This window comes from Castor canadensis, chromosome 15 (genome assembly GCF_047511655.1).
Source record: "Castor canadensis chromosome 15, mCasCan1.hap1v2, whole genome shotgun sequence".
Classification (NCBI taxonomy): Eukaryota; Metazoa; Chordata; class Mammalia; order Rodentia; family Castoridae; genus Castor; species Castor canadensis.
In genome coordinates this window covers 100834243-100848333 of record NC_133400.1, presented here as the reverse complement: position 1 = coordinate 100848333, position 14091 = coordinate 100834243, and the positions used below count along the sequence as shown (strand labels likewise).

Genomic DNA, 14091 nt, shown 5'->3' with positions numbered 1-14091 from the left:
CCTGGGCCTGGGGAGGCCCTGTTCCCTCACTGTTCCTCAGTCTTCCCTGGTGTTTACACTTCCTCAGTGAGCCACGCCCATCCTCAGAGCATCACTGAGGGCTGTGGAGACACAGGGAGAAGAGCAATGGATATTTTCTGTGGGCTGAATAGCGGCCTTGCTCTCTCCCATCTGTGGAGACCGAGCGCGCCACACACGAGCTCCCCTCTTTCTTTCTTTGGGGCTGGGGGGCTGCCTCTCTGACTCAGACCCAGATCCTAGGCCAGCAGCAAAGGCCTGGAGAGAGGGCAGTGGGGCCCTCTTCTTTCCAGTCACACCAGCCTCCATCACTGTCCACCACAGAGGTGTTTGACACGGCAGGCTGGGTGGGGCTCCAGCTCTGTCCCTCTGCTGTGCCCAGTTCTTTCTTGTGCTTACCATATCTTTTGAATACCTGTCTGAATATCTCTGTGGGCAAGTGCCTCGCAGTGGAATAGCTAGCTCAGAGAGCATGTGCATTTCAAGCCAGATTGATCCCCTACCCCAAAAGTGGGTTACACATATAACAGACCCATCATTACGTCTTCTTATGTTTGTCGGCTGCTTTTCTTCCTTTTTCAGCCTATTTTGTCTTGGAATGTTTGCTTTTTTACTTATTTCCAAAATTATGTGCTGGTTAAGGAATTTGGCTCATGGACTTCTGCTACAAGATAAAAATATTGTTTCTTAAACTGTCATTTGTGTTTTGACTTTCGTTTATGGTATTTTTGCCATGTGGAAGTTTAAATTTATACATATCAGATATATCACTGTTTTCCTTTTTTTTTTTTTTAATTTCCAGGCCTAGTGTCCCCATTTCAAAATTATAGTCAAATAATTTTGGTGGTAGTGGGGTTTGAACTCAGGGCTTTGTGCTCGTTAGGCAGGTGATCTATACTCCAGCCGTGTTCTTAGCCCTATAGTCAATAATTTACAACATGTATTTGGCTATTGAGGAGCCGGGAAGCCAAGTAGATGGCATGTTGAGGCTTTCTCAGAGACTGTGGTCTTTTATCAGAAAGGCTTTCCCCTTATTAAACTTTATTAGGATGGGTATTAAAAACAATTACTTTTAGCTACCTGAATGTTCATTCAGTTTATTAACTAGTTCCTAAGGTCTTACAGTGGGAGACATCTTATTGGATTATATGCACCACAGAATTTTAAGAAATGGGTTTGAAATATTCTCAAACCTCATAAAGTACACATAGTAGAAGAAAGCACATGTACAAAAACCACAGAAGTCAAGGCAGAATATGATGGTCTTGTTAAGCCCTGCCAAATGCCTCGTGGTTTGGAGAAAGGTGACATTGCCTATGGTGTGGGGGAAGAGTTCAACATGGGATGACATGGGTCTGGAGATGGGCCATGAAAAACTGGTTGGATTTTAATGGAGGGGAGATTTGGGGGAAGAAAGGCAGAAGAGACAGTTGTCTGCCATTAGGAACTGTGTGTGTCCTGGAGAGACTGAGCCACCTACTTTGTTCCCCTCTGGATGATTCCCCGAGGGGAATGAGGGAGGAGTCCAGGGAGGGTCCTGGTCCTTTTGGGAAAGGCCTCAGGGGACTTTGTTCTCCATTTGACTAGCAATGGCAGCCATCCACATTTTTGGAGCAATAATGGATCATACAGATTGGAAGCATGGAATATTTGAAGGTAGAAAGGCACATCGGTAGTTGGGAATTTTCTTGGGTAAAGAAATGAAATGCCTTGGTACTGGCACAAAAACAGACATGAAGACCAGTGGAACAGAATAGAGGACCCAGATATGAAGCCACACAACTATAAGCAACTTGTCTTTGACAAAGGAGCTAAAAATATACAATGGAGAAATAGCAGCCTCTTCAACAAAAACTGCTGGGAAAACTGGTTAGCAGTCTGCAAAAAACTGAAACTAGATCCATGTATATCACCCTATACCAAGATTAACTCAAAATGGATCAAGGATCTTAATATCAGACCACAAACTCTAAAGTTGATACAAGAAAGAGTAGGAAATACTCTGGAGTTAGTAGGTATAGGTAACAACTTTCTCAACGAAACCCCAGCAGCACAGCAACTAAGAGATAGCATAGATAAATGGGACCTCATAAAGCTAAAAAGCTTCTGTTCATCAAAAGAAATGGTCTCTAAACTGAAGAGAACACCCACAGAGTGGGAGAAAATATTTGCCAACTATACATCAGACAAAGGACTGATAACCAGAATATATAGGGAACTTAAAAAACTAAATTCTCCCAAAACTAATGAACCAATAAAGAAATGGGCAAGTGAACTAAACAGAACTTTCTCAAAAGAAGAAATTCAAATGGCCAAAAAACACATGAAAAAATGCTCACCATCTCTAGCAATAAAGGAAATGCAAATTAAAACCACACTAAGATTCCACCTCACCCCTGTTAGAATAGCCATCATCAACACCACCACCACCAACAGGTGTTGGCGAGGATGCGGGGAAAAAGGAACCATCTTACACTGTTGGTGGGAATGTAAACTAGTACAACCACTCTGGAAAAAAATTTGGAGGCTACTTAAAAAGCTGGACATCGATCTACCATTTGATCCAGCAATACCACTCTTGGGGATATACCCAAAAGACTGTTACTCCAGAGGCACCTGCACACCCATGTTTATTGCGGCACTATTCACAATAGCCAAGTTATGGAAACAGCCGAGATGCCCACCACTGACGAATGGATTAAGAAAATGTGGTATCTATACACAATGGAATTTTATGCAGCCATGAAGAAGAACGAAATGTTATCATTCGCTGGTAAATGGATGGAATTGGAGAACATCATTCTGAGTGAGGTTAGCCTGGCCCAAAAGACCAAAAATCGTATGTTCTCCCTCATATGTGGACATGAGATCAAGGGCAAACACAACAAGGGGATTGGACTTTGAGCACATGATAAAAGCGAGAGCACACAAGGGAGGGGTGAGGATAGGTAAGACACCTAAAAAACTAGCTAGCATTTGTTGCCCTTAACGCAGAGAAACTAAAGCAGATACCTTAAAAGCGACTGAGGCCAATAGGAAAAGGGGACCAGGAACTAGAGAAAAGGTGAGATCAAAAAGAATTAACCTAGAAGGTAACACCCACGCACAGGAAATCAATGTGAGTCAACTCCCTGTATAGCTATCCTTATCTCAACCAGCAAAAACCCTTGTTCCTTCCTATTATTGCTTGTACTCTCTTCAACAAAATTAGAGATAAGGGCAAAATAGTTTCTGCTGGGTATTGAGGGGGGGAGAGGGAGGGGGCGGAGTGGGTGGTAAGGGAGGGGGTGGGGGCAGGGGGGAGAAATGAACCAAGCTTGTATGCACATATGAATAATAAAAGAAAAAGAAAAAAAAAAGAAATGAACTGCTTAATTTGGGGGAGTAGTTGACATGGAGAAAAGTAGACCTGAACAATATTCTCAGTTTGTAATCTGAGGTTGGCTAGGAGTTCTGAGGAAGGGAAAATAGTTAAAAATGACCAAGATTTCTGACCATCATCCAGTTCACTCAGCAGTGTTGTTTGCCTTGTGTGTGTCAGGTCCTTGGTAGGCACGGGGAACAAAGGGGTCACATGATAGACAGGGTCTTTGCTCTTGAAGGATGGATTCTAATGGGCAAAAGATGCCTGAGAAGCCAGGAGAATGGGAGGAATAGAAAGACTGTGAAGACAGAGAATTAAGGGGAGGAACCATGGAGTGAGCTGCTCTGCCATGATGGCCGAAACTGTGAGTCAAAGTAAAGCTTTCCTCCTTTTAAGTTGTTTTGTCAGGTGTTTTGTTAGCACAGAAGAAACGTAACTACTACAATGGTGGTGGTGGTGGTAATGAGGTGATGAAGAGGAGAAGGAGGAACTTCTCTTCTGTAAGGTGTTTTCTGTTATCACTGTCAAGTTGAATTTTGGGTAGAATGAGCCATGGAGAGCAATGAATATTTATTTATAGTAACTATAAAGGTGTGTCCAGGGGATTGTCATAGGCCAGTGGCCTTAATCTCATCACACTCTCATGAGGACACAGAGTGGCCAGCATCTTTTGTCCTAAGGGGAGATAGTTGTTCACCTGAAGTCTAAACTGAGGAGCTCTGTTAGGAAGGACAGGAAAAGAAAGAGAGGCTTCTGGTTCAGATTCCTAGTGAAACACTCTTACATTTGCTCTTTTCATACTAGGATACATAGTTTGGGGAAAGGAGCCTGCAATTTCCAAAAGTCACTGCTCCATAGAAAATAATGTTACTTTTTCTCCCTTGGAAAATAGAAGACAAAGGTATAAATGTTAATTTTTTAATAGCAATATCCTGCTCTCAATTGGCGATTAAGTTGCTCAGGGGAGAGAAAGACCACAGGCACACGGGGACTGTCCGTGCTTCAGCAGTTTGCAGAAGGAAATCCAGAAGCATTAGCTGTTCACACATTGCTTTGGTATTTTACTCCATCATCATTCTGGAAAAAGATCCGGCTATCTTCAGTTTCCAAAGAATGGGGCAAAATACTAATTCCCTTTAAGCAAAAATATTAATAAACTAGGAGAGAGATTGGTGATGAGGGCAGGGGCTGTAGACATCTGTGGCAGAGCTCGGTAGTACAGAGGCATGCCTGCAGGCACCGCCTCCGCCGTCCCCCGCCATCCTTCCCACACACAGAGCACGCCACGCTCCGTGCGGGGCGGTTGCAGACATGGCCCCTTTTCACTTGTGGTTGTCAGGAACAACAGAGATGGAGAATCTTAATTCTCGGCTCCAGACCTTGTCCGGAACTCTGAGGTCATGCCTCTGAGCTGTCTCATTACAGCCGGGGTAGCTAGGAGTCATTTGGTTAAGGGAGTTTTGCTAATGACCTAATTACTTTCCTGGGCAGAGAAAGCAAGCATCTCACCACTTCCACATGAGCCACGACCCGCGTTAGCACAAACAGATGCAAGAAGCAGATGTCTGAGAGCCTCATGCTTGAAGAAGATCACTGGTCCACAGAGACCCTGAGATGTCACACCCTTGTGTTTTTCTCATCACACAGCGTGTGTCCTGAAAAGTCACACGTGTGTTCTAAGAGCAGTCTCAGAGCTAGCCCCATGTTCACTCAAAAGGATACACACTCTGTTTTGTCAAATAATCACGGACTTGACCCTACAGTATCTGTCTCTCTGGAATGTGGAAATGGTGCCATCTTCCCTTGGGGACTTAAGACAGCAGCCACAGCTGTCCCTGAAACCAGCTCTGCACTCCCCGGGTGGCCAGGACGATGCTAGTGGGTCCACTGAGTTCATGGTAAACCTTTGGCACTGCAGGTGACAAAGAGAGTTGGTCTCAGAGGGGAAGAAACAGCTCAAAGAGGGACAGAGGAGGGTGTGCCCCTTCTTACTCCCATGCCTTGCAATGACAGTGGCCGCATGTGTTTCTGGACAGACACCTGTTGGTGAGGTTGGAGCAGGGCCCAGCTTCCAAAGGGCACTGCTGGGGAGGGTGTGAGGCAGACATCTGTCCCCCACTCCCTGAGGTGAGGATGGTTGCAGGGGGGGCTGTGTTTCCTAGGCGTGGACTGTCTGTGGTGGTGGGGTTCCTGCACCCCACCATACCCACATGGGATGGGCAGGGAGGGAGGGCCTGAGACCTGTGGCCAACAGAGGAGTTGACATGCTATAGAAATAGGACCTCACTTGGAAAATAAATGAGGCTGCTCAGGAGGACGGCCACTACAGAACAACTTAAACCTGTGGAATGTAATTAGTGGGCGTGTGACAGACTCCTTGAGTTGAGGGGGGACGTTGGAAACTCAACATCAAACATAGACCCCCAAAGAAGAGTCAAATGGGAATTCAGAGAATGCAAAGTAAAATTAAAAAAAAAGAAGTCTCAGTAAATTGGGTTCAAATGCCAAAGAGATGCCACTGAAGAAAGAGTCCTTGAGCCAGAGATGATGTGAGAAGTGTTCAGCAGGAGCCAGGAGTGTCCAGAGAGGGGACTTCAGGGACAAGCAAAGCCACATGGAGCAGTCTTTGTATGAACAGAACAGAACAGTCAACAAAGGATGGGAAGGCAATATTTAGAAAGTAATGACTGAGGGCTGGCCAGAGAGGAGCAGGTGTAAGTCCTCAGACTGGCAGGCTTCCTACAGTGGAGAACAGGACAGAGAGCAGGGACCAGTGAGAGGTGCAGTGAAGTTTATGTAAAACAATAGGGAAAGTCTAAGAAAAGACCAAGCATGAAAAGGCATGAATCAGACTGGCCTCAGACTTCCCACCGTAACACAGGGTGTGCTGGGGTCTTGATCCGCTTGATCTAGAAGCTGAAAAACACACTACCAGCCTACCCTGAGCTCAAAAAGGGAATCAAGAGGAAGAAGAAGAAAGACTGTTAAGTCTGCAGGACATAATACTGGAAATCCTGGAAATAAATCTTGTGTAAGTTTGATGGCAGGTACACAAGTGTGCTTAAAACTATTATTTTTTTGTATATTTAAAATATTTTAAAATGTAAATAAATATGCATAGATATGGCTAAAGAAATTAGAACCTGAAATACATTTATTATAACATTAAAACAGCAAGAGGAAAAATCAGAGAAAGAAAAATGAAAGTGCTTAACAGAAGTGAATGAAAAGTAAGGTGATAAATCCAAAGAAAAAAGACAACACAAAGATAAGAACAGCAGTCAATGAGACAGAACCAAAATCATTGCCAAGGATTAATGGAACAAAGGTGTTTCTTGAAACAATTAATGAGATAGCAAACCCAGACTGCACATGATAAAGTCAGAAAGGAGGGAAACCACACAGAATGGGAGCCAAAAATATCCACAGGCACAGGAGATGTTGAAAATTGTTTAAAACTTGTGGACACACACATAGCAATAAATCTGAAATCCATGGAAAATCAGTTAATTTCTATCGGGAATACAAAATGTGTCCAAAATCCCAGTGTATGTCGCTTGTAAAAGATGTATATTAAATATTAAATCTTCTATCTTACAGATTGTAAGCAACAGGATTGGTTTTGAGTCTAATCTAAAACCTTTGTGTTTTAAGTACAGGCTTTATCTACTGCACTTAATGCAATTTCTGACACATTTGGATATAAATCGTTCTATAATATGGTTTTTCCATCTGGGCCCTGTTCATTCATGTCTCTTGTAGGACTTTTGTTAAGACAATACTTAATTCAGCAGTTTTAATTCTTAAGATTTAATCACCTTGCCAGTTATACATTCTTTTAACCTCAGTGTCTTACAGCTACCATGAAGAGTTCAGGAGAGTCCTTGACTTTTTGGTGCAATGTAAACAAAGACCTTCACTTCCCCCACAGTGCGGGAACTCAAGAACATCCTACTTCCTTTTGTTCCCTTCATCCCTGTGTGCGGGTGATCACGCGTTTTAGCTCTGTGCCTGTTTTAGGGCACAAAAGGATGGCTGTTGTCGCTTTGTCTGCAGGCCTCTCGCCCACCTCCCCACCACGCTGCCCTCCCCGGCTGTGTCCTCGCTTCTACCGGGTCATTTCCTTGGCGAAGATGTGCTGCTGCTGAATTCTCTACTTTCTCTTATCTGAAAATGTCTTTACTTTTGTTTTTGAAGGAAATTAAAAATAGTGTTATAATTCTAGGCTGGCAGTTAATTTCCTGCAGCATTTAAGGATGTTGTTTGATCATCTTCTGCCCATTCCACCATTTCTGTCACCCACATTTTTGGTTCTTTGAAGTTAATGTGTCTTTTTTCCCCCCTCTGGCTGCTTTTGAGAGTTTTGTCCTGGTTCTGTTGTTCAGCAGTTTCCCTATGATGAGCCTAAGGGTGTGTTTTCTTTGATTTTTTTTTTTCTGCTTTGAGTTGTAATGCTTCACAAATATGTGGTTTTGTGTTCTTTGTCAATACTTGAGAGTCCTTAGCTGATACATCTTCTAATCCTGCTTCTGTCTCATTCTTTTTCCTTTTGATGTCATCATTCATAGACAAGGGCTTTAAAATAACGATGATTAACTTGTGAAGGAAAGGGCTGAGGCCACAGCTTGAGTGGTAGAACTCTGGATTCAGTCCCCAGTACTGCAAAAAAAAAAAAAAAATTAAATAGGAGAATTGCAACAGAGAACTGGTGGGATATGGAAGAATATCAGGTAGAAAATCAAATTTAAAAGTCACTAAAACTGAGAGCAGAGCAGAAGGGTTAAATAGCAGAGTAGACACAGTGAGAGGAGGATAGGCCTATAGAAAATATCTAGAATGGAGCTAAATAGATGAATGAAAACCACATATTTTTATTTAAAAATCCCAGGATTTTGGCTTTCCTCCAAGAATAAAAATTTCTGTCAATATCAAGTTCTCATTCCTCATGGCTTCTATCAGCCTGAGTGGATGAACTGCTCACCCTCGAAGGACCTGCCTTTCTGCTCAGCCGGAGTCACTCCTTCCTGCTGTCCTCCTTCTCCAGGGCTGAGTGGCACTTGTCAAGGTCCCTGTCACCTGCCCTGCTGCACTCGTCCGCACGGTGTGCTGGGCACACTGGCAATCTGTGTTCACGATCCACATTGATGGGATCCAGCAGTGGAGTGGAGAACAAGAGGATAAACCTAATTAGAGAGAAAGAATGGCGGTCATGTAAACCACAGGTCAACACTGAAGGACAGGTGTAGGGTGCTCAGAGACCATGAATGCCTCACTGCGGGGCAGGCAGTTCCCCTGAGATCAGTAAGACAATGCAGCTTGGTCAGGTGAGCGTGCATTTGTGTTGGTGGGATGGCAGGGACAGGGTTGTATATGTACTGGTAGGGTGGTAGGTGACAGGGTATATATACGTGTGTTTGTGGATGACAGGGGTGGCAGATGACAGGGCATATACACATGTGTTGGTGGAGTGACTGGGATGGCAGGTGACATTCCAGGCAATGGAACGGTTAGCTGACTGGGGAGGGCTGGGCAATCTGAGGACTCATTAAGTCGGCCAGCTGGAGCACAGACAGTGCAGGTGCCATGTGGGATGGGCAGTGAGGCCTGGAGACCTACGCAGTGCAGACTCTGGCTGGCCTTGCTGACCAGGTGGCTAGGAAGGACCCACACCGACTTCCTGGTGACTAGAGGTGCACAGACCTCCTCCATCCCTCTGTGCACCAGCGGTTGATTGGCAGGATGAGACGTCGCCGACAGGATGAGCCGTCACTGAGTAATCTTTATGCCTCTGCTTTCCTAGCTCCCAGTGCCCACTGCTTGGGAAGGTGTGGGAAGCAGACTTGGAGGCTTGTGGTCTGCTGATGCAGAGTCTGCAGCTCCAGGAGGCGAGGGTCAGCTTGTGTGCAGAAGACGAGGCGCAGACGGACGGAGCAGGGACAGCTGCCTGGATGGCCCCAGCCGTGCTCCCCAGGCCCCACTGTGAAGACGATGGGAAGACCCCCTGCCAGGCATTCCATGAGTGCAGGGCTTGCCTGGCCCCTTCCCTGTGCTGTGCTGGCAGTGAACAGAAAGAGGTCAGTCTGTCCTTGTGTGTGGCCTCCTTGGGGTCCCTCTTGAGGGGTGCTGGGGGACCGCGATTCCAATGGGGGCAGTCAACATCAGAAGTGCTTTCCATGGAACTGCACACGCTTTTCAAAGTATGAACAACTCTTGAATATGATTACAAAGTAATGTACAATTGCTGTGGAAGTTTAAAATACAGAAGAGCAAAGAGAAGAACTTTCTCACGTTAGTTTTACTTTGTATCTAATTTAATCGCTAGAGTTAAAAAACACAAGTTAATAGAGAATTACGTAGAGCGTGCACTGTATGACATACAGTGTAGTTTGTATAGACTGTATTATACATCATACATGATATGTAGTTGTATATTTGGAATGTATTACCATATGTTATTATTTATTAGAATCAAAATTTCAAGTTCACATATATATCCCGTTAATTGTTTTTGACCAAATCAGATCATAATGAATGTTTGCACTGTGGTTTTTTCATAACAGCAAAAAGTGAAAAGTTGGTAGAATGGCTAGAGTGCTTGCCTAGCAAGTGTAAAGCCCTGAGTTCAAATCCCAGTACTGAAAAAAATACCCTCACTGTTTGGCGTGAGATACATGTATTACAAATTAAAATGTGTTTTTTTTCCTTGGTGGGATTTGAACTCAGGGCTTTAAATTTGCAAAGCAGGTGCTCTACCACTTGAGCCATACTTCCAGGCCATTTTGCTCTGTTTATTTTGGAGATGGGGGTCTCTTGAACTATTTGCCTGGGCTGACCTTGAAATGCAATCCTCTTGATCTCAGCCTCCCAAGTAGCTAGGATTATTTGTAGGCATGAGCACCCAGCTGAAATGTAGTTTTACTTAGTTCTGTACACATTTTCTTGGTACAGTCTTTGGTGGCTGGGTGATTCTGCAGCTTGGCTATTGTGATAGTGCTGCTATAAACAGGGTGAGCAGGTGTCTCTGTTGTTGGCTGACTTAAATTCCTTCTGCTGTCTGTGTGCCCGGGCGTGGTACCACAGGCTCTTGTGACAGTTCTCATTGCAGTTTCTTGAGGAACCTCCACACTGATTTCCAGTGGCTGAACTAGTTTACACTCCCACCAACAGTGTATAAAGAAGGGGTCCTTTCTCTGAGAGTCCTCCTCAGCATTTCTTGCCTGTTTTTCTGATTGCCATTTTGACGGGGAGGTTTTATTTAATTCCGTATGCCGGAGGCCGACCTTGATGAGCAGAGAAAGCCCCTTTCTCCGCTTTCCTCCCCTCCCCTTCGCCTTTCCCCTCTTCCCTCAGGAGGCTCATTTCAGTGAAATACCCTGGGCATTCTCCCTGACTTCAGGGCCTTGACCGAGGCTTCCTAGCTCCTCATGTGGCAGGGTCCAGGAGTTCTGCACAGGAAGAGGAAGGAGAAGCCTGGTGAGGCTGGGCGCTGGTAGTAGGTAGCTCAAGTCATGTCGTGTTGACTTCCCCCGTAAACTGTGACCCCCTGGCCTCTGCCAGGACTTAGGATGGGGTGAGTGGGTGGAGAGAGACCACCCCCTTGGCTGGCCCACTGGGCCTCCCACCCCTTTTGAGACCACAGCCTTTACAGAGTGGCCCCTGTGCCCTTTGCAAAGCGGGACACCCAGTTGCTGCCTTCTGGGCTGCTTGAGAACTGATCCTGGTCCTGGATTTGAATCTCTGCCTCTATGGGAAGGTATGTGTGGGGTGCCACCTGGATCCCGGCTGGCGCCATCACAGGATGCACGCCATGGGAGAGTCCCATCAGTCCAAATAGCTGGCAGAGAAAAGTTCTAGGATTAAACAGCTTTTGGGGGGCAGTTGTAAGCTATGCCATATTCCAGGAAACTGAGGCAAGGGGACCGTCTTAAAGACAAAATGAAGAGGATTATGTAAATTGTTAAAACAGTGATCCTTGGCTACAAGGATCAATAACGAGGGTGGTTCCAGTCCATGGGTGGACAGGACATTACTGGGCATACATCCCTCTGCAGTGTTTTCTCTGTAAGGCTGTGGTTCTGGCAGTCTTTTGTGACAGGTACAGTTGTGTGACACCTCCTCCTTCGTCACCTCTCAGTTTTATTTGTTTTTGTTGTTAGGGCTTGACAAGAGCAACTCTGTTTTGATCCTGACAACTGTCACACTCCCAAGCTTGGACAGAGGAGTGGAAAACTTGCCACCTGCTGCAGGTGGATGGTTTCCAAGGCTGGTGTGGTGTGAGGGAGGCCTGAGGTGGCACACTATGGTGGGAACTCGGGGCACAGCAAAACCACTTATCTCATGGCGAAAAAAGAGAAAGAGGAAGGGGCTGGATCCCCACAGTCCCCTTTGAGAGCATGTCTCCAATGTCCTAAAGACCTTCCACTGGGCTCCTACAGGCTCCCCCACCTCCCAAGGGTGCTATGCTGGGGGCCAAGCCTTCAACATGTAGGCCTTTGGGGGACCCAAATGTGATCTGTAGCAGACCCCAGGAGCTCAGGGCTGGGCAGAAGGAGCCAGGTGTGGGATGGGGGTCTCCTGGGTCAGGGATCTGCTGGGGGCCAGATTTGACAGAGCTGGTGTGTGCCGGGCACCCCCTCCCTCCCTTCCTCTGTGTCCCATGTCTTCCTCCTGCAGAGGGAGAGAGTGATATCTTTCCTTCACCCACTGATAAGTTCAGAGCTGAGCCATGTATAATAAAAGACGGGATACGAGGAGGAAGGCACCCAAACTTATTTAATGAGTCTTAAATGACACAGGGGCCTGCAGAAGTGAAGACCCAAAGACCCAGGGTGTCTGGTGTGAAACTGCTCAATTTGATGAGGAGGGAGACGGTTGTGGACAGACAAGTGTGATTAGACAGAGGGGCCACGAGCTCACCGTAATGACCTGGGGAATGTCAGCGAGGCTTGTGGTTCAGGTTCCGCTCTGCACCCCCAGTGGTGTAGGGAGGCCCTCACACGTGAGGGTTGTACCTGGTGCTTCAGAGGAAGATCAGAGGAATTCCTCGGGAAAGAAGGAAGGGGGAGGCCCCGAGACCGTCCTGTTCCTACTGCTGCCTCGTGTGTTTGGGGCAGCTGTCCTCAGTCCCGAGGTCCCTGCCTTATCTTCCTTCTCTGCTCATCTCTCTGCCTCCAGGCCCTTCAGCCATCGGATTATAGGCGCCTGCCAATCTCATTACCTGGCTGTGGGAGAGCAGCTGTGTTTGCTGCTGGTGATGCCCTAGTGAGGGCGTCAAAGACTGCTGACTTTCAGTACCATCCTGTGTTCCCATATGGCAGGGCAGGTTCATCCTGTGAGTCCCCCTTCTCTGCAGTTTCTCTTCCTAGGGTTTCAGTTACCCATGGTCAGCTGTAGCTTGAAAGCATTGCATAAAAATTCCAGAAATAAGCAATTCATGTGTACACTGTGTGCCCTTCTGAGTAGTGTGACAAAGTCTTGTTCCTTCCTGCTCTGGCCCCCCTGGAGGTGTTCAGTGTGTCCACCTTGTATATGCTACGTGTTCAAGTCACTGAGTAGCCAGCTAGGCCATCAGATCCATTGTCATGGTGTCACAGTGCTTGTGTTTAAGTGACCTTTATTTTACTTAATAACGGCTCCACAGTGCAAGAGCAGCTATAATGTACTTCCTGTAAGTGAAAAGATAAAACTTCTCCACTAAAGAAAAAAATGTAGGCTGTGGTTGTTGAGAGAGGGGAGCAGGGAACGGGGAGAGAGAGAGAGAGAGAGAGAGAGAGAGAGAGAACATATTACTTTCATTATGGTACGTTGTTACAGTTATTCGATTTCATTATTAATTGTTGTTGATCTCTTACTGTGCCTAATTTACAAATTACACATTGCTGTAGTGTTATATGTACAGAAGAAGCTGTCCATATATAGACTTTGGTTCTACCCGCAGTTTCAGGTGGGTCCTGGGGCTCCTGGAATGTTGTCCCCCATGACAGGGAAGGACCGTAATCACAGGCAAGCAGGCATTCTTTGGTTCATGAATGCCAAGGATTTTAAGGTGATAGGTATTTTCCAGGAAGGAAAAATTATGGGGCCAGGAAGCAGCTTGCTTATTGCCTAGAAGGGGGAAAGGGCTCATTACAAGAGCAGCAGGAGGAATCTGGAGGTGAGCGAGTGTCCCGTCTCCTGCCGTGTAGTTACAAGACAGTTTGGATACATCTAAATCATAACTTTACGTCCCAAAGAGTGGATTTGATTGTGTGTAACTTTGCAGGTGTGGCTACAATTTTGTAATTTTAGTTTTAAGCAGACTTCCTGGACGGCACCACTGGTTTTCTAGCTTAAAACCAGGGCTGGAGATGTTTGAAACGGTTGCATGTGGCCCAGGACTCAAAAGACAACAGCTTGGGGAAAGAGGCCTGGGCTGGAGTCTCTGCTCGGAGCCACTCACAGACTGTGTTTCCTTATCTGACACACAACAAACAAGGAGAGGAAGATGCGGACGGATCGTGGTTAGTCCCACAGTCTCTGCACGTCGTTTGGAGTGTTAATTTTTATTTCTGTCCTTCTCTCTGGCAGCCACACACATCTCTATCACATTTCTTAATAATGTACTTCACTCCCATTGTCAAGAAGCAGAAGTGCTCAGTGAATTAGAGGATGAAGCTAAGAAGAGGAAGGCTCAACAAAGGGGAGTCTTCCTGGTGTTTGAGCACAGGATT

General features: G+C 45.9%; 1 protein-coding gene across 10 annotated transcripts in view; it reads left to right on the top strand.

Annotated features, from left to right (window-relative positions):
- Disc1 (DISC1 scaffold protein) overlaps positions 1–14091 on the top strand; it is a 247190-nt gene that overhangs the window by 212261 nt on the left and 20838 nt on the right. For 5 of the 10 annotated variants that reach the window (XR_012442228.1, XM_074056873.1, XM_074056874.1 and 2 more), the window contains one exon: positions 9183–9456. The exons of 2 other annotated variants lie outside the window; for them this stretch is intronic. Coding sequence is in view for 5 of the 8 variants with exons in the window: in XM_074056873.1 (XP_073912974.1) it covers positions 9183–9456 (274 nt within the window). In the remaining 3 variants the exon portion in view is untranslated. Of the gene's footprint in view, positions 1–9182; positions 9457–14091 lie in introns of those variants that run through there. 3 more of the 10 variants (XR_012442230.1, XR_012442229.1, XM_074056877.1) reach the window with 3 other exon arrangements.